Source organism: Podospora pseudocomata (assembly GCF_035222375.1).
Source record: "Podospora pseudocomata strain CBS 415.72m chromosome 1 map unlocalized CBS415.72m_1.2, whole genome shotgun sequence".
In the NCBI taxonomy this organism is placed as follows: domain Eukaryota; kingdom Fungi; phylum Ascomycota; class Sordariomycetes; order Sordariales; family Podosporaceae; genus Podospora; species Podospora pseudocomata.
The window spans coordinates 956,689-984,269 of NW_026946364.1; the positions used below are offsets into that span (position 1 = coordinate 956,689).

The 27,581-nt window shown below is 52.4% G+C and overlaps 9 protein-coding genes across 9 annotated transcripts; 5 read left to right on the top strand and 4 right to left on the bottom strand.

The window, feature by feature from the left end:
- Positions 1–435: 435 nt before the first annotated feature.
- On the top strand, positions 436–1,170 carry QC762_0029040 (uncharacterized protein; the record flags this gene model as incomplete). Its single annotated transcript, XM_062883196.1, has 3 exons — positions 436–552; positions 745–777; positions 838–1,170. The coding sequence occupies 3 exons, from the start codon at positions 436–438 to the stop codon at positions 1,168–1,170; spliced, it is 483 nt and encodes a 160-aa protein (XP_062747515.1).
- Positions 1,171–2,351: 1,181 nt separating this feature from the next.
- Positions 2,352–2,693, top strand: QC762_102660 (uncharacterized protein; the record flags this gene model as incomplete). The annotated part of the gene is made up of 1 exon (XM_062884654.1): positions 2,352–2,693. One exon carries the CDS (start codon positions 2,352–2,354, stop codon positions 2,691–2,693), a length of 342 nt encoding a protein of 113 aa, XP_062747516.1.
- A 2,180-nt stretch (positions 2,694–4,873) lies between these two features.
- Positions 4,874–5,893, bottom strand: QC762_102665 (uncharacterized protein; the record flags this gene model as incomplete). Its single annotated transcript, XM_062884655.1, has 1 exon — positions 4,874–5,893. One exon carries the CDS (start codon positions 5,891–5,893, stop codon positions 4,874–4,876), a length of 1,020 nt encoding a protein of 339 aa, XP_062747517.1.
- A 1,703-nt stretch (positions 5,894–7,596) lies between these two features.
- Positions 7,597–10,446, bottom strand: SSB1 (Heat shock protein ssb1). The gene is made up of 6 exons (XM_062883197.1): positions 10,262–10,446; positions 9,963–10,140; positions 9,709–9,877; positions 9,263–9,639; positions 8,392–9,203; positions 7,597–8,334 (listed from the first exon to the last, which is right to left on the bottom strand). Exons 1-6 carry the CDS (start codon positions 10,302–10,304, stop codon positions 8,066–8,068), a joined length of 1,848 nt encoding a protein of 615 aa, XP_062747518.1. The 5' UTR covers positions 10,305–10,446; the 3' UTR covers positions 7,597–8,065.
- TIF45 (eukaryotic translation initiation factor 4E) lies at positions 10,342–12,312 on the top strand. The gene is made up of 3 exons (XM_062884656.1): positions 10,342–11,227; positions 11,298–11,369; positions 11,441–12,312. The coding sequence occupies exons 1-3, from the start codon at positions 11,042–11,044 to the stop codon at positions 11,927–11,929; spliced, it is 747 nt and encodes a 248-aa protein (XP_062747519.1). The 5' UTR covers positions 10,342–11,041; the 3' UTR covers positions 11,930–12,312.
- Positions 12,313–12,685: 373 nt separating this feature from the next.
- Positions 12,686–15,481, bottom strand: QC762_102690 (uncharacterized protein). The gene is given in 3 exon segments (XM_062884657.1): positions 12,686–14,090; positions 14,156–14,508; positions 14,514–15,481. Coding segments are annotated over 3 exon segments (1,911 nt in total). The 5' UTR covers positions 14,869–15,481; the 3' UTR covers positions 12,686–12,887.
- On the top strand, positions 15,281–16,403 carry uvi31 (BolA domain UV induced protein Uvi31). The gene is made up of 2 exons (XM_062884658.1): positions 15,281–15,913; positions 16,025–16,403. Exons 1-2 carry the CDS (start codon positions 15,809–15,811, stop codon positions 16,307–16,309), a joined length of 390 nt encoding a protein of 129 aa, XP_062747521.1. The 5' UTR covers positions 15,281–15,808; the 3' UTR covers positions 16,310–16,403.
- Positions 16,404–16,459: 56 nt separating this feature from the next.
- QC762_102710 (uncharacterized protein) lies at positions 16,460–18,397 on the bottom strand (the record flags this gene model as incomplete). Its single annotated transcript, XM_062884659.1, has 1 exon — positions 16,460–18,397. One exon carries the CDS (start codon positions 18,395–18,397, stop codon positions 16,460–16,462), a length of 1,938 nt encoding a protein of 645 aa, XP_062747522.1.
- Positions 18,398–18,713: 316 nt separating this feature from the next.
- Positions 18,714–27,340, top strand: MDM12_1 (Mitochondrial distribution and morphology protein 12). The gene is made up of 2 exons (XM_062884660.1): positions 18,714–26,627; positions 26,687–27,340. The coding sequence occupies exons 1-2, from the start codon at positions 19,258–19,260 to the stop codon at positions 26,784–26,786; spliced, it is 7,470 nt and encodes a 2,489-aa protein (XP_062747523.1). The 5' UTR covers positions 18,714–19,257; the 3' UTR covers positions 26,787–27,340.
- The last annotated feature ends 241 nt before the right edge of the window (positions 27,341–27,581 follow it).

Here is a 27,581-nt window from a genome sequence, read left to right on the forward strand (position 1 = left end):
CGTCCCTTTAGGGAAGATAGTCCCCACCATCTCGAGATAGGACGTTGATATCACCAACAATGTTGTGTTGCAGATACTCTTTTCCGCAAGGGGTGTCGTTCGGGGCCGAAATGTTGATAGGCTTGCTGGCGTCGTCATCGTCACCCCTGGTCGCACGAAACCAAGAAGACTCAAGATTAGCCGTCACCTTTCATCAAGCAAACAAGGTAAGTGCTCCCTTTGTTCCTCGACAGAACCACCAAGTACCCGTCTTTTCGAATAGGTAGCTTGCTCGTCCTCGAAGTGCCGGATGCCAACAAGCGCGCACGGAACCACTAGCACACCATTGGCACCTATGTTGGTTCGAGGGCACGCGATTATCGGCTCTTGAGCCAGTCAGGAGTTATGGTGCTGCTTGTTCCCTGGTGGAGCTCACCGACGCATCGGCCCGTATCGATGGCAGACCTGCATGAGGGTATTGGTCACGGGAGCGTGGGACTGGGGGCTGGCATCTCCCGCCAACTTCTGCAGAGGGAAAGCTCTCAGCAACAACTCTCCTCTTTCAACAGCCAGGTTGTTGAGCAACTTACACTTGCTTGACCCGCTCCCTGAAAGAACGTACGATCTCTCCTGCCAGAAAAGAACTCAGAGACAGACCCAAAACATCTTCCCATACCTCAGTCGAAGAGTCTGTCTGACTGACTTTCGGTACTTTGAACAAAATCAACGATTACTGGCAAAGACCTCCTCGAAAACCACCACAAGGCCACTCTCTCTTTGGCGGAGTTCTACAAGTCAGTAAGTCACAACACATCGTTCTTCAAACCCGGACGTGGCCAGATAGTTCAGCCCATTCAGTTGGCGTTGAAGATGATGATCATCTGGGCCATGTTAGACCGTCACGACATCTTTGGCCTAGTGGCTCCAAGTGGTGTTCTTCAGAGACTTGAATTGTGCCAGCTCATCAGCAAAGCAAGCCTCTTTGACAAGCTTGGCATCAATATCAGTCTCAGTGCATGGACGAGCTGCGTTCCTCTCACGTTGTGGCTGGAGCTACAAGCTAGTTGTGGTGTTGAAAGCTCAGATGCTGTGGTTGAAACATGTCTGGTAAGAGCTCGGTTCGCGCTGTTAACCAGCTTTATCCCCGTCGGACCCGAAAGTGATTGGTTGTTGAGCAAGCAGCCACATTGATAGTGATCATGAACTTGCAGCGGTTAGGCTCGGTGTGCCGAAATCGAGCCAACAGACAGACCTGCGGCTTCTGCTATTCTTGGGATTTAAATTGTTCATTGTGGCATGATAGCAAGCGTGCGTCATTGAGTTTTCATGGCAATTTACCGAACAAGGTGGTTTTGTCGGGGCCAAACGGGAGTCGAGACCCTGGGCTTGCGTGTCTGGGGCAGCACGGGGCATTTAGGGCTCCCCGCGCCCCGCAAATTCCCCAGATTCCAAGCGTGCCGGGCATCAAGTGACAGCTGCGATGGGCTTCCGATATATCTTCGTCGGCGGCGAACGGCACCAATCAAACGGGCGAAAGCTCAAGGTCAATGGAGGCTGTCCCCGGAAGAAGCAGGGCACACGAGCAGAAGAGCCGCGACGAGGAGCTCCACATTGTAACAAAGTCTATTTTGTCCTGTCTCGACATCATTCCACCATTCCCACCATACCGTGATGTCTCCAGCAGGAGCCAGCACATGCCAGCAGCACATGTCAATTTTGCCAGTGCGCCGCTGGCCGGCCAGCGCGGTTAACAGAGGCATTACCCCCTCGTTTTTTCTCAAGCCAATTGCGTCCCCACGTGCGGCACCCACTCGCGCCGAGATTTACTCGACTCCTCCTTCTTAGTCGAGCACAATTCGAGTCCAATCATGGCAAGGGCGCCCCGCCAACTTTTTTTGATCATACGTCGCTGTGAAACGGGTGGTTTTGGTGGTGGTGCGCGGGAAGGGAGAACAGTGCCGCCTGGAATTGCGGGATTGGGAACAAGGTCCCCCGTCCAGCTCATGTGAACACTTTTGCGGAGCACAAGGAGACCCAAACAGTCTCAGGGAAGTTGCCAAGCAGGGGGGAGAGCTGCTGCTGGGGGGGGGAAGGGGAGGGAGCTACATGGAGCTGGCCATCATCCATCCGTAAGCACCGACATGTCCGCTGCCGTTGGGACATATAAACTCCATCCTGCTCTGTTGTCTCCCACTTCCCTTTTTTTTCTCTTTCTCTCTTCATTCAAACTTTTCGTTCTTAAAGTACTCCAAAGCTTACTGACGCTGGTCTCTCATCATCATCTCTCTATCCAAAGCTACTACAGCAACCACAATCACCACCAAGAAACCCACACAAACTTTTTATTCACACGCCCAAACCAAAAACACACAATGTCTTCCCCCCTCACCCCAGAGCAAATCCGCCAGCTCTCGGAGCAAGCCCAAGAGTTCCGCCCCGTGAACGCCTTCCGCCGGCCCTCCACCTTTTTGTCCCTCGCCCCCTCCACCTCGGAGTCGTACCCCCGCAGTCAGAAGCAAGAGACCTCTGCGCCCCCCCTCACAGCCGAGGTCCTCGCCGCCATTCCTCAGAAGCAAGACGAGCAGAAGCGCCGCGCCTCGAGCCTGAGCTCGGACGCCTCCAAGTTCCGGTTCTTGAAGCTGGGACCCGTTCACTGGGGCGAGCACCAGGACGGTGTCAAGGAGGACTTTTATGAGGTTGCTGTTGAGGAGTGACTTTCAACACGCTCTTTTTTTTCTACATCATTTTAATATCCTGTTCTCTTTTTTTTTTACGAGTTTTTTCATCATGATGATGCAGCAAGCAAAAAAAGCATGGAGTTTTAACGCGGGGAAACTTTTGCATTTTCTTTTCATCAACAATGGCAATGGCAGGTGGGTGGGCAAATTTGACACAACCTTTATGGGAGGATTGGAAATCATATTTTAGCGGTTTTTTAAAGAGGGATGGAGGGTTTGGGAAAGAAATACCAAAAAGAAAAATTACACACATCTTTTTCGCCTCACACACATGACATGTTTGTGATATGCTCAGTCCTTTTTGTTTCCCGACCAGCTCACAGAGACACAACTTGAGAACCCCCAGCCAAGACGGAGACGGGAAGGGGTTCTGAGTATGCTGGACGAAAGGAATGAATGGGGACAAGATTGATAATCCTAATTCCGAGAGGAGGGATGAGATGGGATGGGGATGGGGGAGGACAAGATTCGGTATGGACCAGGGGGTTGAAGGAGAGGGGAAACCAAAAGGAGGGAGGGATTTTTTTCTTGGCAAGATCTTATGCATGATGCATCTTTAGGGCGGGGGATTACTGGTTACTTGCTGGTCAAGAGGTGCAGTAGTGTCAGGTATGGGTGGATAGTATCAAGCTTTTTTGTTGCTTTTTTGTGTTGTGCTGATGGTGGCTGACTGGTGGTGGTGATGATGGTGCCCAAAGAGGAGGGGAGAGGAAGAGGAGGAGGGGGGGTTTGTTGATGTTGATGCTGGCAACATGTAAGCAACAGATATCCTCCCGAAAAGGCGGGATTGGTTGGTTGGTTGGTTAGTCCTCTCTCTCTTTCGGACAGGATTTCTTTTTTCTGTTGAGAGAGGGTCGGATATGTCGGGGAGTTTAGGTCGTAAATCCGCCCATAGGTAAGGTACATAGCCCTTGAGATGGGGAGATGGGGGATGTGATGTGTTGTCTTCTTGGCTTCGACTCTTTCTCTCACTTCCGGTGTTTCCATTCCCCGGACATCCCGCGCAGCGCAAAATGCGGAGGAGAAGTTGTTGGAAAGGTAGCCTTATTCCCCCCTCTAGCTGTCCCTCAAAAACAGTGGAAGCGAGCGGGTTGACAAGAGCTCGCTATGCTACTTTGGCTCGTTTAACTGAGGCACTATTACTTGATGGTTTCTTGGTGTTGTTTTTTCCGGGGTATGGGGGTATGGGGGTTGGTTTGGGATTCGCGCCGCAGAGTACTAAGAGAGCGGCGTGGGGGTACAAAACCTGGATGGTATGATGATGGGGGATGTGCCATCGGGGTGTTGGTGAAATGTTGCCGAATGAAGAGAGCATCAGCCAAGAAATCAAACGGAGTTGTCTCTCCGAATCGTCTTTTGTTTCTTATGATCGATATGAATCTCAGGGGGGAAAAAGGGAGAGGGAGGGTCAGAAGCTCTTTGAGGTATGTAGTGTTATGCAAGCCAAGACGGCAGGTGGCAGATCGCTACATGGCACTTGGCAAACCTGAAAAGAAAGGCCGAATTGTGTGTGTGTGTGTGTGTAGAAGAGGGGATTCTGAGAGATTGTCAAAGTTGCAATTATATAAAGAAGGGGGAGATTCTCATTAACCGCCCAAAGACCCATTCCAGTCAGATTAATGCTGGTCTTGGCGAGGGGCTCGCAAGTGTCGGGTTGACTATAAGTACTGTGCAGACTGAAGGTAGTGGTGTGGTGGAGCGAAGACGTGGTGAAGAAAAGGCAATAATCGCCACATATTGCTTATCTATGAGATCTGCTGTGGTGCCCATGTGAGCATGCTTCAGGTTGTGTCCCCGTCTCACGGGCTGCACTTATCCATAGGACCCCTCCGCAATGACCGTCATCTTGTGCTTGGATTGTGCCACTGTATGGTGACTGCCTGACTCGGGATGACGAGCACGTTGATCAGAGGAGGCGGCTGATGTCAGGAAACCACATGATTGTTTTCTCAACTACACAAAAATATGATCAGATACCCATCACAACCACCTCCTGGGATTTTTCACCAAGCTCAGATCCCTTCTTTCTCGGCGGCGCTCGGCAGATCTTGATCAACGGCACTGGCCCGTCTTGGCGAAAGCACACAACTCTTGGCAGCCCGGGAATGTCTTCTGTTTTCTCAGCGAACGCCGAAGTTTATCACGGTCTCCGACACTCAGGAGAAGGGGTCTGGGGCCTCGACCTTCTTGATCCTGAACTGAGCCGAGTCGATGCCGCATTCTTGAATCAGCCTCGGAATGTTGACCTCTGCCCAGAATTTCTTGTCGAAGCTGTCAAATCGGCGTCGGCAGCAAGTTTCGCCAGGTAAGTGCTTCAAGAAGCACATCGGAGGTTTATCGTCAGACTTCTCGCCTGAGCCGACTTCGGGAGCGTGGCACTGGCACCAGAAAGAAGGACTGTCCGACTTGCGTACTCTCATCGATGCCTTCTCCAGGTAGGGGTCCGACAAAACCACCAGCAGCGCTTTCATCACCGGGTTGTGCCTCAAAGACATCGTCGTACGCATAGCGTCTTGTGGTGGTGCAAATAAGCCATAGTGTGGTGAAACGCGATGGACAAGGCCTTCGTTGCCCAAGGGGACTTCGACCTCGAGGCGGCGAAGCCTTCCGTTAAGTATCATATAGCCCAGCGCAGGTATCAACTTGTTTTCCAGGTAGGCACCTCCGAACCGGTCAATACGAACGAGGACATGCCGCAAGCTCAGCCTTGGGCCTTCGACTGACCCAAGATTGCCGTCATCCTGCGTATCGGAGCTCCTCAGCAGCAACCTATCGACTTTCCCTGTCATGAGGACCTTCCGGATGCCATGTTGGTCGGCCTTTAGTGTTTTCGACCGTTGGTTCGCCAAGCGAAGATGAAACATATTCCTGCCGTAGTATATCCCGCTCGTAATTCTATACAATTCCGTACACGTGAGCATCATGTTTACAGGCGGACCTGCCACGTAAGGTTCGAAAGCAGTAGGGTCATTGAGGAAATCCCGGGCAGTTTGGCCAACGCCTCGAGCGCTGATCACATGGCCGTTGGTGACGTATACGCCCCCCGGATGGAGGCATACGTGCTCAACTATCTGCTCGCGGATTTCTGGAGGTAGGTCGAAAAAGTAATGAAACTTGTTGTTGTGTGTTATACTCGTCTGCTGTGGATTCGGTGCGCTGATATCATGGGATTCCATATTCCAAGGCAGCGTAGACTCGTCGTGTTCCAGAGAGAGCGACTAAACACCATAAAGTAGACTTCGGTTAGACATCAAGAGATATTGTGACAATGAAGACGATGTGTTGAGTGAGCAAACTGAAGGTAATGATAGGAAGGAACCAGCATTTCAATGTGCGGGGGAGAACGGAAGTCCACAAAGCTTGGGGCGGGGCCGAGGTAACAGACTCCACCGCAGATTGGTTGGCGCTGGAATACTCCTGAGCCTCAACGTTGGGCTTCCTCCTCCACAGTGACCAGGTACCCTGGACCTTCAGAGGTAACTCATCAAACTGGAGCCAGTATTTAAAAGCACTCTCGATGTGGGCTGGAGTAATCTTGCTCTTGCCAGCTATACCGGCATTCTATCCAGCAGAAAGAGGGGGGTCGGCACTCTTTAGAATAGAGTGGATTACTGCCAATGGGATAGTGTAAGTGATGGCTTGAGAAAAGGATCTGATCAGCGAGTCTCTTCAGTTCCAAAGAAGCCACCAGAAGTGTCGATGAGACAAGCTTTGGTAATTTACACCGTAACGATATGTTACTTGGAATCTTACTTAAGCCACAGATCAGTCTGGCAGCACGTGAATTGTACTCGAAGCCGTTGGCTACGATCAAGGGAACCCTCCAAGATCGAAATTTTGGATCTCAAAGATTTGGCGGATAGTTATGCATACCCTCCCAGCATAACTGACATATCATTCCAGAGGTGAGGCCAGCGGTGCTGCCCTCAACATTCTAAAGAGTCTGCCTAATGCTTGTCAGAAAATGAGGAAAGTTCAAGTAACACAGAGCCAACATATCGCAGTGAACTCAAGCCGGCGTAGGATGCTTCAATACCTCTTCCAGACTACCAGATGTGGAAAGAGGGAAGGCGTGGGACACATACTGAAGGACAAGTGATGGGCTTGATCACCATGAATGGAGCCATTGCTTAGAAGACTATATGCATGCTCACCGTATCGCCGTGCCTTCATCATATCCATCAGCGCATCAGACTATCTCCCCTACACATGCCAGGGAGCAAAAGGACACGATCCTTCCAGAACAAGGCATGACTAGACCGACTTGATGTCTTCCAAGTCTAACAGTAGGTCCTCACGCTATCTTTGAACACCTCAAAACAATCATCAGACACCTACCAAGACATAACAAAGGTCTATTTGAAATGCTTCTACACAAATTCATATTCAAAATACACATGCAAATGATACTATCACGCCTCTTAGCTATCTTTCAATGCGTATCAACTATCTTCGGACGTGTGTTGAATATATTCTAATGCGTATTAAGTGATAATACAGGCATTTTGAACATCCTGATATGTGTTCTGGGAACAGGCCAATGCCTATAGAAGATAGTGGTAGGCCTGTTAAAGACAGTGGAACTCCTATGGAAAAGACAAGAAGACATATTTTTATGCAATGGATGTGTTTGGAATATTTGAGAAGGCATATAGACTGACAGCTGAGGCCTGTTTGACATCTCTGTAGGCCTCAAAAGCATCCATATGAGCCTATGATAGTTGTTCACAGGCTTCTTGATAGGAACTGGAGGCATTGTTTGTATCTGCCAAGCTGTCTTGGGGATGTAAACAGACGTCTGGTCTATCATTATACGCCTGTGAGACATGACAATAGGCATAGCAAACATCAAAAGCATAGAACAAGGAAGTATCAGTCGGGGGCAAGAGTCATTCTTCAACAATGCGAACATATCAAAACACGAAGCAGCAGCCAAAAAGACAGCTCAACATGGGTCAACAAACAAATCAAACATTTGGTCATCACTATACTTTTTGGTGAACCTCCCTAGTCTACATGCATGGCGCCAAAGAGATTCGGGTCGTAAGAAGAAAATAAAAAGAGGAAAACACCCCAATCGTTGCAATCTTTGACATCCTCTTTTTGCCTAAGACGATGGCTCCGCAGCGAAATGCAATTCGAAGCCTGGATCCCTCTAACTTTTTGTGTCCCGCTCCGCGAAACAGCATGGAAAGACGCCTCCCGTCATACCGAAAGGGCCCTAAAACGGCGGGCCCCGCTTGATGATCCAGACCGTGGCTTCATATCCCGTCCCAAATGCGCCCGAAAACCTAGGTGAAAAGGCCCACCAAACAACCGCTCACTCGTTAAAGCGAAGAAATGACAATTTACCGGGAGGACATGGCCTTGGTAACAAGGCGCTTGAGGGCAAGCTCCTTCTTCTTGAGGTCGTCAGCAGTGGAGTCCTCAATCTCAAGCTGGCCCATGGCCTCGCTGAGGCTCTGCTCAATCTTGTCCTTCTGGCCGCGCTTGAGCTTGAGGGACAGAGTCGGGTCAGAGATGATCTCCTCAACACGGTTGATGTAAGACTCAAGCTGCTGCTTGGCCTCGAAGCGCTTGCTGAAAGCCTCATCGTTGGTCTTGAACTTCTCAGCATCTATAGAGATTGTTAGTGTCTGGTATTCAAGCTTAAGCAGTCAGGGGGATGGCTTACCGTTGATCATGTTCTCAATCTCAGCGGAAGAGAGCTTGCCGACGGAGTTGGAGATGGTGATGTTGGCGCTGCGGCCGGAGGTCTTCTCAGTGGCGGTAACCTTGAGGATACCGTTGACATCGACCTCGAAGACGACCTCAAGGACGGGCTCGCCAGCCTTCATGGGAGGGATAGGAGCAAGGGTGAATTCACCCAGGGAGGTGTTGTCCTCGCAGTTGACACGCTCACCCTGGTAAACGGGGAACTGAACGGTCTGCTGGTTGTCGGCAACAGTGGTGAAAGTCCGCTTCTTGATGGTGGGGACAGTCTGGCCACGGGGGACGACGGGGGCGAAGATGTTGCCCTCCATGGCGACACCAAGGGAGAGGGGAACGACATCCAAAAGGAGGAGGTCGGAGGTCTCAGCAGAGGTGGCCTTGCCGGAGAGGATACCGGCCTGGACGGCAGCACCGTAGGCGACGGCCTCATCGGGGTTGATGCTCTTCTCGAGCTTCTTGTTGTCGAAGAACTCGCTGAGGAGCTTCTGGATCTTGGGGATACGAGTGGAACCACCGACGAGGACGATCTCGTCAACGGCGCTCTTCTCGATGGCAGCATCCTTGAGGACCTGAGCGACGGGCTCGAGGGTACCGGCGAAAGCCTTGGAGTTGAGATCCTCGAAACGGGCACGAGTGATCTGCATGTTGAAGTCCTCACCATCAAAGAGAGAGTCAATCTCAATGGTGGTCTGGGCACCGCTGGAGAGAGTACGCTTGGCACGCTCGCAAGCAGTTCTCAAGCGGCGGAGGGCACGGGCATCACCGGAAAGATCCCTACAAACACAGTTAGTCAAAGATATTCATCAAAACTCTTGGACAGGGAATTTGGCGACTTTTTCGTTTTTCTGGTGAACTCTTTCTTGCAGTAGTCGAGGAGGTTGGTATCGAAATCCTGACCACCAAGATGGGTGTCACCAGCGGTGGCCTTGACGGTGAAGACACCACCCTGGATGTTAAGGAGGGACACATCGAAAGTACCACCGCCCAAGTCGTAGATGAGGACGTTGCGCTCCTTGCCGGACTTGCCAGCGCCGAGACCGTAGGCAATGGCGGCAGCAGTGGGCTCGTTGATGATACGGAGGACGTTGAGGCCGGAAATGGCACCAGCATCCTTGGTGGCCTGACGCTGGTTGTCGTTGAAGTAGGCGGGCACGGTAATGACAGCCTTCTCAACCTTCTTGCCGAGCTTGGCCTCAGCAATCTCCTTCATCTGTGGGTTGAAGTCTGGTTAGCACATTCCCGGCTTTTTGCAGTCTGACTCGGGGATTTGTTTACGAACCTTGACAAGGACCATGGCGGAGATCTCCTGGGGGGAGAAAGTGTGGGTGCTGCCGAGGTACTCAACGGAGACCTTGGGGTTACCCGCACCATCGTCAACGACCTTGAAGGGCCACGACTCCATATCCTTCTTGACGGTCGGGTCATCGAAGCGGCGACCGATGAGACGCCTGTGCAGAAATTGTTAGCGGACTGTCGCTGTAAAAATTTGTGGTCTTCCCCGGCGAGATCCGGAAAAGAGGGGTAAGCACATACTTGACATCGAAGACGGTGTTGACGGGGTTCATGGCAGCCTGGTTCTTGGCCGCCTCACCGATCAGACGCTCCTCAGGAGTGAAGGAGACGAAAGAAGGGGTGGTGAAGCTACCCTGCTCGTTGGCAATGATCTCGACATTGGTACCCTCGTACGTAGCAACGCAAGAGTAGGTGGTACCTATTCGCAAAAACTTGTGTTAGCGATTACCCCTCGCACACCAAAATTTATCGATATCGATTCTGTGGGTTTGCTGGCAGAGCGCGCGGGGCAGCGCTCGCCGGTGGTGGTGGCTTCTTACCGAGATCAATGCCAATGGCACCGTCATAAACTTCGTCCGCCATTGTGAAGGATGTGTGGTTGATGAAGGGAAGTTTGTGAGGGAGAGCTGAATCTGGCGCAAAGAAGGAAACCCGATTGCAGCGTGGGGCAGGCGGGAGGGTTCTTAAATTTTCACAGATTTTTCGGTTGCGTTGAACTTTTTTTTCGTTCCCGCCAAGCCACGCCTCTAGCCCCACCCTCTTCCCACATCCAGTTAGAGAAGTGAGGGGCCAACCTGGGAGATAAGCTTATCAGCCCCACCTCGTGACAAAACACGTGACAGGAGTGGTTGCAGAGGTGGGAGGACCCTGGCCAACGGGGGCGCTAAACTGACAAGAGGGTGGGTGGTTTTGGGCGAGCGCCCGCCCGCCGCCCTCCAACACTGATGAATTTGCGACTGACGATTTAACAAACCTCTTCGAACCACGACGCCACTACCGCACACACCCTGACCTTTGCCTGGAGCAAAGTCAAGCTTTCCTTCCTCACCTGCCATTAGAAAGAGCTACCTGCACCTGCCCCCGGCGGTTAATTGAGCTTTTTTCCCACCACCCAAACCGACAGGAGAACCCGAGTCGCATCTCTGCGAATCCCTCCCACTCAAAAAACCCAACGCCAAAAACGAGCGAACTGCGGGACGCAATCTTTGTTGCCCTGTGGACCCCTCTACCCAACTCCAAACCTCATCTCCCCATTTCCCGACACGGCAGTGTTTCGCATTCGACAAGTCGCCGCTCCACACACACACACAAACCTCACCATGTCCGACCAGGTCGATCTTACCACCATCCCCATCTCCCCCGATGGAGGTAACAAGCCCGAGGGCGCCTCCTCCGAGGACAACGACAAGACCGTCACCGTTTTCCACGACAAGGACAACTTCAATGTCAAGCATCCCCTTTCCAACAGGTGGACACTCTGGTTCACCAAGCCTGCCAGCGGAAAGGTTGGTATCTCTTTGGGTGCCCCGCACCTGCACGAACAGTCTCGGCTCAGCTACTAACCGGACGATTCAGGGCGACAACTGGAACGATTTGCTCAAGGAAGTGATTACCTTTGAGTCTGTTGAAGAGTTTTGGGGTGTCTACGTATGTTGATAGGATCCTGTGACCCTGTGTTCCTGATTTAGTATACGTGACTGATTGTTGTTCCTCTACAGAACAACATCGCTCCTGTTTCCGAGCTTGCGCTCAAGTCTGATTACCACCTCTTCAAGGAGGGTGTGCGACCCGAGTGGGAGGACCCCCAGAACAAGCATGGTGGCAAGTGGTCGTACCAGTTCAAGGAGAAGAGAAACATCAGCATCGACGACCTTTGGCTGCACACCATGCTCGCCGCCATTGGCGAGACCCTGGAGAACGAGGAGGACGGCGAGGTCATGGGCGTTGTTGTCAACGTGCGCAAGGCCTTCTTCAGAATCGGTGTCTGGACCCGCACCACCGGGAGACACGTGCCGGGCCGCGGTGACGGTGACGTTGCCGGCGGCAAGGGCCGCTCCCCTGAGAAGGGCAAAGAGATTCTGATGACGATTGGCAAGCGGTTCAAGGAGGTCCTCAGACTGCCTGCCACCGAGCAGCTCGAATTCTCTGGTCACACCGACAGTGCTCACAGTGGTAGCACTCGTGCCAAGGCGAAGTTCGTGGTGTAAGTTTTTGGGGATGGTTAATTGCTAGAATATGTTTAAGCATGCATACGCCCTGACATTGGCTCTCTTATCCGAGAGCATATCGTATCAGCCTGGCTTTATTGGCAGGATGGGGATAAGAAATAGACATGATGAGACGACAAATGGGCGGATCTCTTTCATTCCTTTGCGAAAAGTTGGTCATTTCATTTTACGTCGAGGGTGCACGGGGGGAACGGCTCTCAGGACTGCTCATGATTTATTCAATACTAGGACGTTATCTGCGATTTTGCAAGGCGTTTTCACAGTCGGGGGTCAATATATGTTAGCTTTTAGAGTCAATATTATGCAATCTTGCTGCTATTGCTGCTCATTTTGCGTAGCCGCAACCGGTGATGACAAAGAGATGGAGTGGTGGCTACAATGCCTTGTTTGAGTGAGGTTGAAATTTGTGGAAAAACAAGCCGAGATGTCACACCAATCGAGATGAACTATATAATGGAGATGGGATAGAGTCTTTGACTTGTTGTAAGACTATTGCCTCTTATTCAGGCTTATATCCGGGCGTATAGATTTTACTCGTCGGGTTCTAGGTCTCTGACTAAGGTTTATCTATGGCTGATAGAGAACAGTATTCCCCACAGGGTGTCCGTTCCAGTGAAATTGATGCTTGAGAGCTTCTGAGACATATCTAGATGCTATCTCGAGTGTTTTATGGACTTTACTTGGACATAAATGCCGAGGTAATTTTTGTATACGCTCTCAACGGTTGGAAGCATATAAAAAGAAAGACATGATGGGTCAGTTCAATTGTGCCTCCTCACTCTATTACATCCCAGACCAAACAATGCGATTATTTAATCAGAAAACTCCCAGCATCATGCACTCTCATCATTAGTACTAGCCTTCTAAACCCCCAAAGAATCTATACCATAGGAGAGTCTAATTCTATCATTTTCTTTCTCTCTTCCCCCTTTCTATCTTACATCTCATCCCCACTAAACTCCTCCCTAAAAACCTCCTTCACCAGCACCTTCTTATTAATCTTCCCCATCGCATTCCTCGGAATATGATCCACCACCCTCAGCACCTGTGGGATCTTATACCCCGCCAACCTCTCCTTCAACGCCCTCCTCATCTCCAACGGCGACCACTTCCCCTCCTTGCAATGCTCCCTATCCAAAATCACCACCGCGCCCACCTTCTGCCCCCACTTCCCACTCGGCACCGCCAGCACCGCAACCTCGGCCACCTGAGGCAGAGACAACATCTCCCTCTCCACCTCCAACGCCGAAACCTTCTCCCCCCCCGACTTGATAATATCAGCCGACTTCCTCCCCAGAATAAAATACATATCCCCCCTCGCCCACTCCCGTTGAGTCTTCATCTCGCTCCTCCCCGCCTTTTCCGGACCAGGTCTCCTGACGGCAACATCCCCAGTCTTGAACCACGACCCCCTCCCGTCCTTCCCTTCCACAAACTCCTTCTTCGTAGCCTCTTCGTTACGCCAGTACTCTGCAAAAATCGTCGGCCCCCGAAGCTGAATCTCCCCCACCCTCTCCCTTCCCGTCTCGAGGTCCTTTTCCTGCCCCTTTTCAATGACTTGATGCGTGTCAACATCTACCAATCTTGCTTCTACCCCGGGTAAAGGCCACCCGACGGAGCCATCCACCCGATCGTTCGGATCGAGGCCGCAAGAGAGCGCCATGCCTACTTCTGTCATGCCGAAGCGTTCGAGCAAAATGTTCCCCTTGCTCAAGTCCGCCCAGGCACGCTTGATGGGGGTGGGCAGGGCGGCGGAGCCGGAGATTGTCAGGCGGAGGTGGGCAGGGGAGATGGCTTCCCTGGCGGGTTCTTGGAGGTCTTCGGGGAGGGTTTTGAAGCTGGATAGGAGCCGGGAATAAATCGTTGGGACGGCGGTCAAGAACGTGATTTTGGGTTGGTCAGGGGGGGGGGTGGTGGTGAAGGGGGCGGCCAGACGTTTCCATACTGCGTCTGCGTTGAAGGGGTAGAGGAATTCGATGGAGCTGCCTGTGAAGAGGGGGGTGAAGATGGCGTTGATGGTGCCGTGGATGTGGTGGAGGGGGAGGAGGTGCAGCAGGTGGTCGGAGGGGGCGTATTCCCAGGCTTGGATCAGGGAGCGGGCTTGGGCTGTCATGGCGGCTTGGGGGATGAGGACGCCTTTCTGGTAAGGGGGGGGGGGGTTTAGAAACTTGCGTGGGTGTGTAACTTATCTGGGGGTTGACTTACAGGTCGGTTGGTGGTACCAGAGGTGTACAGCATCATACCGGCGGAACCGGGGCTAGACTTGTCGAGTGTGACCTTTTCGTGGGGGCCTCCACCTTGGAGCTTGTCGAGCTGGAGGAAGGTTGGTTGGACATCCAGCTCTGTCTTGAGAACTTCTTGAGCTTTGGAGGCAAATTTGCCGGTGGCTAACAACATCAATGCCTCGCTGTGGTTCAAGATGTACTGAAGCTCCGAGGCTGGAAAGGCCGGAGACATGGGCACAGCAATGGACTTGGCCCCGAGGATGGCAAGGAGAGTCACTTGGACAACAGAATCAGCCTCGTGAATTTGCCGGTGGGTTGGAAACGTGAAATTGGCTTACCCACATAGTCGTAGCTGTTCTCGGCCAAGAAAGCAATACGCTCACCATCCAGATCCTCCCTCCCGGCGCTCTCATAGAGACGATCCCTGGCCTTGGCTACATCCCCCAACAGCTCACCGTACTGAAAGCGCCGGCCGCTCTTGGAGTGAATAACCACAGTTGACTCCGGGTCATGCTTGGAGATTGCCTCGAAAACGGGCAGCTTGGGCAGCGTCGAAACCATCCTGAAACCTGTAAAAGAAGACGACGACGACGATGATGATATCCTGAAACGGGGTAGTAAAGATGAAATAGAGACGGGAGCAGGTATTATCCGAACACCAGAGCTCCTGCCGAGTGCGCGGGCAAGGAACATAGGAAAGGAAGAAGAAGGGGTTCGAAGTAGCGGCGGCGGCGCGGGGGAAAAGGGGAGGATCCGGTTTATAAGTTGCCTGCCCGGCCCTGAAACCTGGACTCTGAATCTGCGGTTACTAGCTTCGGATAACGCAGGTCGGTGGAATAGGAAGGCAAAGCAGCCAGGGGCTTGGTCCTCACACACCACCACCAACACCACCACTCACACAAAAGCACACTACACTGCGGGATGTAGCAACGGCTCGGCTGCCAGGACCGGGAGCTATGCAACAGTTTCCCCAGCGGCTATCCCGTATCAGAGATCGCCGTATTTTTCTTACAGGGGGCGGTGGCTAAAGTAAGGGTACGCTGAGATACCTAGGTACTGTGTCGGGTGGGTGTGGTGAGATGGAGATTGGAGAGAGGGAGACGGGGCAACGGCGGTCTGGTCTGAAGCCGAGTCCGGCAGTACGCTTCCTACTTCTTTCTCCGGGCAGGCCCGCAGAAATTGTGGAGCAAAAAATGGGAAAGGTCCCGCGGGGCACTCAGGATGACGAAAGCTTATGCTTGGGCAAAGTCGAAAGCCTCATCAGGGTCGCCGCACGCAAATAGCCCATTCTTGCGCGGCCCTCTATTTCCTCGGTGGAGACCGTGGGGAAACTCCTTTACAGTGTGATAGAGTTGCTTTCCATTGTCTTTGCCGTCCGCTGGAAAATCAGCATCCCACCACCCCAAAGCTCATCCCTTGCAGCAGACGGGACAGGGATTAACAGCCTGGGGCCAACTCCCATTGGTCCCCAACGCCGGCGAGGGGCTGCCCCACGTTTGTACCGGCGATTCGATTTCAAGCCTTGGAAATCGACCGACGACAAACACCACACCTCTGATTGGCATTTGGGAAGCCCATCTTGCATATTGTCGTCTTGTTCTCCCCGCAGAACGGCACGTCCACTTCTCGCTCCATGTTGCGCCGAACCGTCTTGAACCACCTGTCGAGAGCCTTCCGCCGGCCGCTTTCCACCATGGCATCATCAGACACTCCCGTCGAGGATGTGATCCGGGAGAAGGTACATACATACCTACATACATTGCTCGTCGCTCTAAATTTGTCTGGCTGGTTGGTAGTGTGCCGAGCTATTATGGAACGCTGACTTGTTTGTCTTGTCTACTACAACCAGATCTCCGCTGCTCTCCAGCCCACCACCCTCGAGATTCACAACGATTCCCACCTTCACGCCCACCACAAGGCCATGGAAGGTAGCACTTCGAGAGAGACTCATTTCAGGGTAATCATCACCTCCGAGGCATTTCGCTCCAAGATGCAGCCCGCCCGCCACCGCTTGGTCTACTCGCTGCTCAAGGACGAGATGGCCCGAGAAGGCGGTATCCATGCTCTCCAACTACGGACCATGACGCCTGAAGAGGAGGAGAAACGACGTGCTCAGGAGGCTGGAGATAAGTAAACCAGACTTGACTCCAGAAGAGCAAACCGAGAAATGTAAAATAAAAACATGATACCCCCTTTACGACCAATTGCACGAATGTTGATATGAAAAAGGCTTGCCTGACAGCCGGCTTGGTATCTGACATCTACTCCTACAAAGCGGTCATGCTTACACAACAGCTCCGACCTGTTTGCCCTTGTTGCGGCGAGGGCCCCATGCGTCTCTCAAGAATGCTGCAAAACACTGTTGCTGTACTGCTTCCTGTTGCTCGGGATCATCGATCGTTTCCCACGGCCTTTTGATACCCTCACCCGATACCCTGTACTCTATATGAGACTTGGGAATTCCAGAAGCTGCTTGTTGAAGAGCGTCCTCTCCACTGTCTTGCAAGGATGGAGATGGCGCACCATCATTCATTGCCTCATTATCTTCCTGTCTGTCAACCGACCCCATGGCATCGTCCTCACGGTCCCAGATAGAATTACCAGATGCTGTTGTTTCCAATGACGGAAAGTTTACCTGCGTCTCAAACCGTACACTCGAAGATGAGAGTCTCGACGCCGTCATATTGACCGGCCGCGTACTCTGGGTGTGAAACTGGCGAGACGAGGCAGAGATAAACCTCGATGCCGGGCCAACAGCCTCTGTAGAGCGACGATGACTCCCACGAGGATGTATCTCGAATGGCCGGTCTTCTGCCGTGGAGATCGGATCAGTTGCCAACTCAGCGATGTGGGTTGAAGATCTCGTGGCAGGATTCAGAGGCATTGGCGGGGAATCCGGAAGATAAATAGGGCTTGAAGCTTGGTTGTGCTGTGCGTTATGATGCTGTCCAATCCTCGCTGGTGCGGGCGTCGAGAACGCATTCGATCTTTGAATATGCTGCACCTCAGGTGGCTGAACGCTGGACTGTAGAGGTGTTGTCTGAGCTTCAATCACAGAGACTTTATCGGGGTAGCGACGGCGGACATCCTTTAGTCGGTCGCTAGAAAGAACTCCTTTCATATACACTGGTTGTGGAACATGGACGCAATACCACTCCCAAGTGGTCAGGGGCGTTTGGTCCTCCCTGAGCTGTTCGATGTATTCCAGATAATCGCCCGAGAAAACACGGATGTAGTCGTCTAGAATGTACTGTGGGACCGTCTTCTTTTTCTGAAGAGGTATCAAAGAGAGAACCCCGCGGACAAAGTCACCCAGACTACCATCGTAGTCTGGGTAAGTCTCTTTAAAGACGTTATAGGGGTCTTGGGAAGCAGGTACGTTTGGCGGAGGCTTGTCAGAACTCCCGCTTGATCTTGGCAGACCACCGCCACGTAGAATCATGCTGGGAACAGCAGCTGGTTGCATGGCCGGCTGTGCACGTATGACCAGTGGACTGGCTGGCTGTGTACGAATCGCCATCGGACTGGCTGGTACTGAGGAACTGGGTGGTAACGACGAACCGGCTGGTGGTGGAGGGCTGGCTGGTTTTCGCAGAGAGAGAATCGATGGCCGGGTCAGCTGCATGCTAACCTCTGCTGGGTTGAGACTGGCAGCAACATTCTTCATAAGACGCTGTCGCTTTGGCTTGGGTGGCGACACGGTAGCAGACGGCTCGGGATATGTGGATGGTATGACTTGCGCTGAGGGCGGCGTCGGTCCAGGGGGAATAGGGATCCTGGAGGCCTGTGGTTCACCCGGGTGGGCGTCCGTATGGAGCGGAGCTTTGGAGCCTTGAATCTCGGCTTCATCTTCAGAAGAGTCAGAACTGTTGCTAGGTAAAGAAAGTTCCACAACTGCTGCTAGCTGAAGTTCCTTTGTTTGTGGAGGAGCTGGTATAGGTGACAATGGCACGCCGGCAGCAGGTAGACGTCGAGAACTTTGTGAGCTTGCTCTGACATGATCTGATAGTGGAGGTTCCGTCACAGGAGATCGTCGCCGAGTTTCTGTATAGCCAGCTTTGATCTTGTCCAAAATTGCCGCTGGAACATGGCCCTTATGCCAAGAATCACTCTTATTCAATAGCTTCTCCTGGTCTTTGGGAACCTCAACAAGACGGCGGGGTATTTTTGTGGCTTTGCTGTCAAGCAGGCTGGGGGACCACGTCTGAAAGGGACCGGCCATTGTCCTAAGGGTGCGTAGAGCTGAGGTTGTCAAGAAGTTTCGATAATCATGATTAGAAATTGTGAAACTGTGTACATCCAATAGCAGAACGATGTTGTGTGGTAGTGTTGCAGTAACAATAAGCTTGACAGTTGAACGCGCTAAAGAAAGAAACGCGTCTCAACAATCATCTCACATTGCGGGCCGTTTGGTTGACACCAACTCACATGAGCTGCCCCACATTCAGCTCCCCCACTTCAGCTAGACCCCTCATCCAAAGAAGAATGCAATATTGCCTGTTCAGCCAGAGACAACCACCGATTGTTAACATCTATAGGTGGGATACACGCTATAATATGTTAAGACCTCCAACAGCGTTACAACCAATATTTTGTCCAGTGACCTGTCCAGTGACGACATGCCCCTCAGGGTCCTGCAGCAGCCTGACACGGCAACGATCATCCCGCTTCCAGGCTGCATCTCAACCGAACCTCAATCCAACCTCAGCATTGACTGCACTGTGATCTCGTAGTTGTGGTCTGGTCTCGTCAGAGTTTCTTGATTGGATGATGGCATCCAGATGGCTTGATCTCTGGTAGTCGACAACCATCGTTCGTTCCTGCTGTCTGGTTTATTAGTGCAGGTAACGTCGCCCAACGTCATCTGCATTCGCTTCGGCAAGGGTCTCGAATCAACACGGCCCACCTTCCATCATTTCCACCTCTAAACACCACTCAAAGCTGTTACGATTCAAAGCAATCCTCTTTATCTTGTTCCTATAACAAACGCCATTGTATCGGGCTTTTCGAAGCATGCGATTTGTCTCGGGTCGGCCTAACCGTCCAGTTGTATCACCCTGACCAAAGCCCCTTATCAGTGTGATGGCCAGCCAGAATGGTCTTCGACCCCCCTCTCTAGCTCCGCCCGGCCCTACGTCTCCAACCGCCACCCGAAGTCGCCGCGGCTCTCTGGTTTCTCCTACTTTTTCTACGTATGCCGAAAGAGAACAGCTCTCACTCGCCCTCGACAAGATCCATACCTCAGCCAGTCAGTCGGATGTCCTCACCACATTCAATGATTTCGCACCTCCCCCAAGTAGCCTTCCGGCTTCGGACAAGCAAGGAACTGCTGGCGAGATTGTACAGCAAGGGTTGAGCGGCTTATACAGCAGGATAAAGGAGGCTGTCAGTGGCGTGGGCAAGAATTCTGCTCAGGAGGTGGACGATGCCGACAGCCATGATGGGGCTTCCAGGAGAAGCTTGAACCTTGTGCCGAGGCGGGACGGTGGTGTAACAAATGCAACCTTCAACTCTGCCGTCTCCTCTGATGCTGCGGTATCTGGCTTGTCTTCAGGCTTGGCTACAGCAACAGCCGACTCTTCGTCACCGGCTGTACAATCATCCAAGGCCTCCTCTATAACGACGGCATCAGCTTCAAAACACTTGCCTGCGGGTGCCCAGAACCTTCCAAAAATCTCCGTGGCTGCCACATCCACAAATACCCCTGCCATTCCGGTGGTATCAACGGGTTTCGCCGAAAGTGATACTGTCTGTGGTACAACGACCCGTGAAGAGTTGCCCAGTCGTGGATCAGGACGGGGCAGTATAAGTAGGCTAAGCGAAGTGGGAAACAGCACGCTCCTGACTGGGAATGGAAGTTTGGACAGCGTGGCGACCACTGACAGAATCATGGTTCCGGGGCGAACGAGGAGAGAAGATGCTCCGAGTCTTGATGGCAGCGCAGATGCTCCCCGTAGCCCGATACAAACGACGGCGGAGGCTCGTTCGTCATCCCTTAGCAGGGCCACCCCACCTGACACGATGAGACGGCCAGCAGTGATTGACCGGATCACCTTTACAAAGGGCAGTAGCCATTCAAGGTCATCTTCCATGGAGCCCGGGACTGCTGAAGCTAGCCCTATCAGCACCTCAGCTCACAGCACGGTGTACCACGATTCCTTTAGACATAACGAGAGACCCCAGAGACTTCAGTCAGGTGTCATGAGGATACCCGGGACGACTGCCAACGAGGGTGCCCCTGAAATGGTTAATGCGAGGTTGGAGCGAATGCGAAAGCAGGTCCTAAGTAAGGAGTTTTGGATGGCCGACGAGACTTGCAAAGAGTGCTTTTTGTGTGGGACTCCTTTCACTGCCTTCCGAAGAAAACACCATTGTCGGACATGCGGGTGCATTTTTGATTCCAAGTGCACGTCCAACATCTCTGGAGCAAAGTTCGGCGTCCAGGGCTCTCTGAGAGTTTGCAAGACGTGTCTCAATGTTATCAATCGTCGGTACGACAGTGGTTCAGATGATTCAGCAGACGAATCCTATCTCCCAGCTATCTTTCGAGCCAACCAGCCAAAGTCCGTGCCCACAGCTCTCAAACAAAAAGAAGGCGACGAGGCAAGCATCATGGAAAGAACCGAGCAGGCCGACCACACCCGAAGTGCGACCACACCCATGATGGCAATTCCAGCAACCAGGCGTGTCGGGGACAGCAATAGGAATTCTGCCATTTTAGAAATCGACATGCCTCAGCTGAGTCGGCCAAGCTCATCGCGGTCGCTCAAGTCATTGTCAACTAGTCGTCCACAATCATCGGGCCATCGCAGGCACCACTCCAAGCACAATTTCTTGACTAGGCTCAAGGGGGCTCCTGATGAGAGAGCGCCGTTTCGCAAACCAGCCGGGGACGACCCGGGAACCAAGTCAAACGCCAATGCCTTTCATGCCGACAACATTATCGACCCGGAGCTGGCCGACTACATGTCTGATGAGTCGAGTGAGGACGAGCAACAAATGGGCAGCATTTTTGCCACCATGAACAGCAGCGACTTCCAACCCGCCAGCCTTGACCCCGATCGATCAAGTTTCGGCACTTATCTGGGAGCAGGCAGGAAACACCGGTTCCGTCATGGCGAGAAGAGTACCAGCGGTCTCAGCTATACCAGCCGCGGTTTTGATGAGGGTGTCGGCGGTGCTGGCGGTAGCAGCGGAGGTGGTTTGCAGAATTTATCGATCCATGCACGACCACCCCGAAGGAGGAATATGAGCATCGCAAGCATCAGCGCCCATCATTTGCGATCACCACGACCCAAGTCAGCCATCATCAAAGGCAACTCTGCCTCGACCGACGCCCTGTCTATCTTTGAGAGCGGCATCGAAAATTCAGGGTCAAAGCGGAATGATGCAACACGCGAGGGCAAGCTTCCCGAGGAGGGTCTCAACCCGGCGAGCTTGCAGCATGTAAAGAAGCTCTTCCGGCAAATGCTGGATGATGCCGAGATTCCCAACCCGAGCAGTTGGGAGCGGGCTCTTATCCCTATTCTCGACAAATGTGCCGATGATGTCGACCCCGATATCCGCAATGGGGACGACATGGATATTCGGCATTGGGTCAAGCTCAAGAAGATTCCAGGGGGCAGGCCAAGTGACACAGCCTACGTTCACGGAGTTGTCTTTACCAAGAATCTTGCACTCAAGAGCATGCCCCGCAGGATCCGCAATCCCCGGGTCGTCGTCATCACCTTCCCACTCGAGTATCAGCGCCATCCAGAGCAGCACTTTATGAGTTTGCAGCCCGTTATTGAGCAAGAAAAGGAGTATCTGAGAATGGTCGTGAACCGGATTCTCAACCTGGAACCGCATGTGCTGCTGGTGGAAAAGAGTGTTGCCGGAGTGGCTTTACAGTACCTGTCGGAAGCCAACGTCGCTGTTGCTTACAACGTCAAACCAACCGTTATTGAAGCTGTCTCGAGAATCGTCAACATGCCCGTTATTTCATCCATGGACATGCTTAGTCTTGGCGCTCGGGTGGGCACCTGCGAGAGTTTTGAGGTCAAGACATATGTCAATCATGGGATAAAGGGCAAGAAGAAGACGTACATCTTTCTTTCGGGGTGTCCCAAGGACCGCGGCTGTACCATTGCCCTGCGTGGGGCTTCCACTCCGATACTGTCACGCATGAAGCGCATCACCGAGTTCATGGTCTATGTGGTCTACAACCTAAAGCTGGAATCATGCTTGATGCGCGACGAGTTTGTCCAGATCCCAACTGAGATAGAGTCTGTCTTGACTTCCACTCTCACGTCACGGCAACCCACCGACGACAGTCTTCTGATCTCTCCTGGGTGTGTCCCCGATCCCACCAGCCAGCGCCCTGCTATTTTGATTACATCACAAAGCACCGAGGGAGAGAAACTGGTGGAACAGGTTCGGGTCAATGAGGACTCTCCTGCCGAGCAGGAGCTGGCTGCAAACACAACCAGCACCGGGCCAGAGACTCAGCCGTCGGCAGATGCCGCTCAAAAACTGATATCATTACACGAGTCTCACTCGCATGTCCAAGTGCCAGAGGATGTACCAATGCCGACCTTTTACAGTGATATGGTGGCAAAGTACGAAACTCGAATCCTTTCAGCATCGCCGTTTGTCAAGTTTACACAGCCCTACCTTCTCATGAAGGCGCGCGAGCAAGAAAGGCGGTTGGTCTACCTGCGCCGTCTTCGCGATCAAAACATTGTCGAAGATCCCGAAGAGAGCGAGAAGCCCCGACCACTACGGTTCCAGCTCATCAAGCCAGAGATGGTGCACGAGATTGGCCAAAAAGCCCCTCGAAAAGTAATGGAGGTCCTGCATGCAGTCCATGATGTCGAGTATGACAAGGCTCTGCACAACTACCAGACGCAATCCAGACAATGGGAAACATATATCCAGGACAGTCTCGATCTTTTCGATCCCTATTCTCATCAGAACATCGTAGTGCTCTATTCGGTCACTTGCACAGAAACCAAGATACCGTGCGTGGAGCCTGGCCTCGTCGCCATCGAGTTCTATAATGAGCATCCTGATGCCAACGGCAACATGGATCAAGATTGCACCCTGGGCCAGTACATCGAGGACATTTGCGAAGGCTCTGATATGGTGTGTCACGCCAACGGCTGTGATAGAAAGATGCTTGATCATCACCGCACCTATGTCCATGACAACGCTCGTATCACCATCATTCTTGAGAACTCGCCGGCTTGGCCCGAAAACTTTCCGGAGAAACCCCAAGAGTCTGAGGGCGACAAGGACGGGACCGGCATATGCATGTGGAATTACTGCAAAGAGTGCAACAAGCATTTCGGTCTCATGCCCATGTCTGTCAGCACCTGGAAGTATTCTTTTGGCAAATACCTGGAGCTCTCGTTCTGGAGCAGATGCGTCCGCTCGAGCCTGCAGAATGAGTGCCCCCATGACCACCAAAAGGACCACGTTCGGTTCTTCTACTACCTGTATCGCGACATTGCTGTGAGAATTCACTACGACCCCATCGATCTGTTCGAGATCATTGTGCCACGGCCAAGGATCACATGGAAGGTGGATCACGATTTGCGGCTCAAGAATGATATCTTCACCAAGGCCGAGGAGCGTTGGGTTCGGTTCATGACTTCGGTCCGGGCTCGACTCAAGAGCATTCGAATTGACAGTGTGCTCCCGGAGAAAGCGGAAGCCTGCACAGCAGAGATCGAGAGGCTGACCAAGAAGGCCCACGAAGATCAGGCAGAGTTGGTCCGGAGTCTCCAGGAGACATACATGAGCTCCAAGTACTACGAAGTCATTCCCTTCAACATTGTTATCCGCGGAATGCTGGAGAAGGTGACGGATTGGGATGCAGCTTTCACCAAATTCGAAGCCGACTTCCTTTCCGACAAGGATGTACGACAACTGACCATCATTCAACTCAAGAAGATGTTTACAGACAATGAGTCAAAAGAGTCCCTTCCGAGTACTGACGGCACCACGTCTGTTGGCTCGGAATCCGAGGAAAAACCTACTCCCACTGCGTCCCAGCCCAGTAGTTCGGAGTTTGAAGAAAAGCCCACACAGAATACCGAGGGTGAGAGCCGGCCACCGGAAACCCCTGTATCGCCGACCTCGAGACCAGTCGCAACTGCAACGGAAGAAGCAGCTGCCAGCCAAGCTGATGAGCTTCTCGGGAGGGTCGAGCCTTTGGACCTCGCGACGCCTACTTCACCGACGTTGGTGAAGAGTATCCTGACCGGTTCGGAGCTTGCCCCCGATGTCACCAAGCAGTCGCCATCTCCACCGAGTGAGAAAATACTAGCAGCAACGCCTGAAGCAAATTCTCTGATGCCGCCTCCGGCAACTCCTGCTGCACCGGCTGCGTCTCACCAGCCTGCAGAGCCTCAACATATGTCATTGACAGAAAAGGTCGAGCAGCTACGTCGCGAACAGCGTGCCGCATCAACTGATGCGACCGGCACAGGCTTTGTTGGTGAAGGTGGTGCAGAATCATCACGAGCTACAGGAGACCGTGCTATCTTGAGAAAGACAGGTCAAGCGGTATCACCCCCAATGGTTCGCGCTTTATCCCAGCCGGTAGGGGCACTTCCCAGGACACAGTCTACTATCGGAAAGCTATTGAAGGAGCAAAAGGCGCAGGATGCGGCTTCCGAGGGACAGAAGGCCGTGCCTGAGAAAGCGGAGAAGAAGTTCACTGATCGCATTGGACTCGGGGCTCTGAAGAATCGAAAGGCCCCGCCGTCGGCAATTCCGCGTTATGTTCACAAGAGGGAATCCAAGGTGTCGACGCTTGCTCGCCATTTTGAGCAACTAAGCCGTGAGTTTGAAAAGGAGCGGATGCGGGATCGCAAGCAACGGGCAGCAAAGATGCAGTCTACGAGAGCCTTCCTTCCACGTACGTCCACCAAGACTATAGTCGAAGTCTACAAGGACGTGGACCAAGCCGTCAAAGAGCCTGGCCCCGACGAGGAGCAGCACATGGAGAAGCATCACAGCAATAGGAAACATGATGACTCTTCTCAGCCAGCTGCTGATGCCACGCCGGAAGACTCGCAGAACAAGGCGTCTGAACCAAGCTCACCACTTGCACCACCCTCTGGGCCACTTACCCAAGAGGAAACCCGAAACGAAGCAGATGACGATGATGCTCGACACGAAGATCATGCGGGATCTGATGATGAGGGTGCAGGCAGCGACGCGGATGCTTCCACCATCACGTTCGACGAGTTCATGCCTGACGCTAAAGAGATTGCCAGCTCTCTCGAGCCCGGGGATGAGATCCCAGAAGAGCTCCCAAGACATCAGAAGAAGAGTCTGATGACCATGTTGACTAATTTCTGGGCTGAACGTTCGGCTAGCAATTGGACACCACTGGAGTATCCCATCAACGCGACAGATCACATCTTCTTTGATTCGGATGTCATTGTGAGGGAGGATGAGCCCAGCTCGTTGTTGGCTTTTGCTCTCAACTCTGAAGATTACAAGACAAAGCTTGCCGAGATTCGTCAGCGGTGGGAGATGTCCAACCAGCGAGAAACAGATGAAAGCAGTGACGGCCTTGAAATGAAGCAGCAGCCATCTTCAGGTCTGTCCAAGGCCGAGCTGGAAAACAGTCTACTGCGGTCTACCGGTACGCATCTCAAGTACCAGTTCGCAGAGGGCTCAGCAAAGATGATGTGCAAGATTTTCTTTGCCGAACAATTCGACGCCCTCCGTCGCAAAGTCGGTGCTGCTGACCGCTTCGCCGAGTCTCTGTCTCGCTGCCTCAAGTGGGATTCCAAAGGCGGCAAGACAAAGTCTGTCTTTCTCAAGACGCTCGACGACCGGTTTGTCCTCAAGGGTCTGTCGCCTGTCGAGACGTCTTCGTTCCTCAAGTTCGCCCCGGACTACTTTGACCTGATGGCGCATGCCCTCTTCCACGATCTACCTTCTGTCATTGCAAAGATGCTCGGCTTCTTCCAGATCATCATCCGCAACCCCGTCACCAACACGGAAATCAAGCTCGACCTGCTCGTCATGGAGAATCTGTTTTATGACCGGTCACCGACAAGAACGTTTGACCTCAAGGGGTCGATGCGCAACCGGAGGATCCAGTCGACGGGGGAGCAAAACGAGGTGTTGCTAGACGAGAACATGGTGGAGTACATTTATGAATCTCCTCTATTTGCCCGGGAGCATTCAAAGAGGTTGTTGAAGACGTCGGTTTTTAATGATACGCTGTTTTTGGCGAGGATGGGCGTGATGGATTACAGCCTGATGGTGGCGGTGGATGAGGTGAAGAAGGAGCTGGTGGTGGGGATTATTGACTGCATCCGGACGTATACGTGGGACAAGCAGCTGGAGAGCTGGATCAAGAATAGGGGTTTTGCGGGCGGGGGGAGGAACAGGCCGACGGTGACGAGCCCGAAGGAGTATAAGAGTCGGTTTAGGGAGGCTATGGCCAGGTATTTCGAACTCCGCATTGAGTTTGGAAAGAGGTGATGCTGACGTGATAATGTGATAGGTATATCCTACAAGCTCCCAACTGCTGGCATACGTTTGGGAATCATTTGCCGCCTAATACGCCTGCTACGCCGAGGACGAGGTTTGAGACGGATGTTTGAGGGGGTTTCATTTGCCTTGTTTTGTTTTGTTTTTGTTTTGTTGTGCTATAACGGGAGGATTATTAGTGGTGAGATATCTGGTGGGAGTTGTCTTGTTGTTTTGCCACACACGAAGTGAAATCATAGCATGGAATTATTTGGAATTTTTTTTTTTTGGCTGCATAGCACGGGCGGTGGTGGCGGCAGCGGGAAAACGACTTTTTTTGATGGTCATATATATATAGGTACTGCATTCTGTCTTTTTTTTTTTGATTTGTTTGGCAGTTGGGGAGGGTGCGTGGGGGTTTATGTCATGCATAACGAGCGGGTGGTTGTGGTAGTCAGGGGGTAAATTGAAGAGAATACATGTACACTCAGGCAATGCTTTCTATATGTCAAGGTGAACCAGTGGGAGGAAATGAGAGGTTTACACTTATTCCACTACTGAATAATCTTTTTACCTTTTAAATCGATGTGTAAACACCAACAACACTGAACAAGTCTGTACAATTATTATTGCATTTTGTTAGCTCTTGATATAGCCATTTTCCTCCTTTTATTTTTTTGGCCTCTCCTGAAACCAACCTCGAAGCCAGCCAGCCAGCCCTCTTTCATCGCTTGCTTCTCCTCCCCTTTAGGTAACTCCTGCTACTAAACGCCCCCTCTCTCTCCTTTGCAGCTCAAACACTACCCAACAAAGTCATCAAGAAATAGTCCGTTTTGTGCCTCCCCTCTTCCACTAACACGGACTAATCTCGCGAAACCTCAAATCGACAATTCACTTTTTTCTGGAATATTCCCCCCCAACCTGTTTTG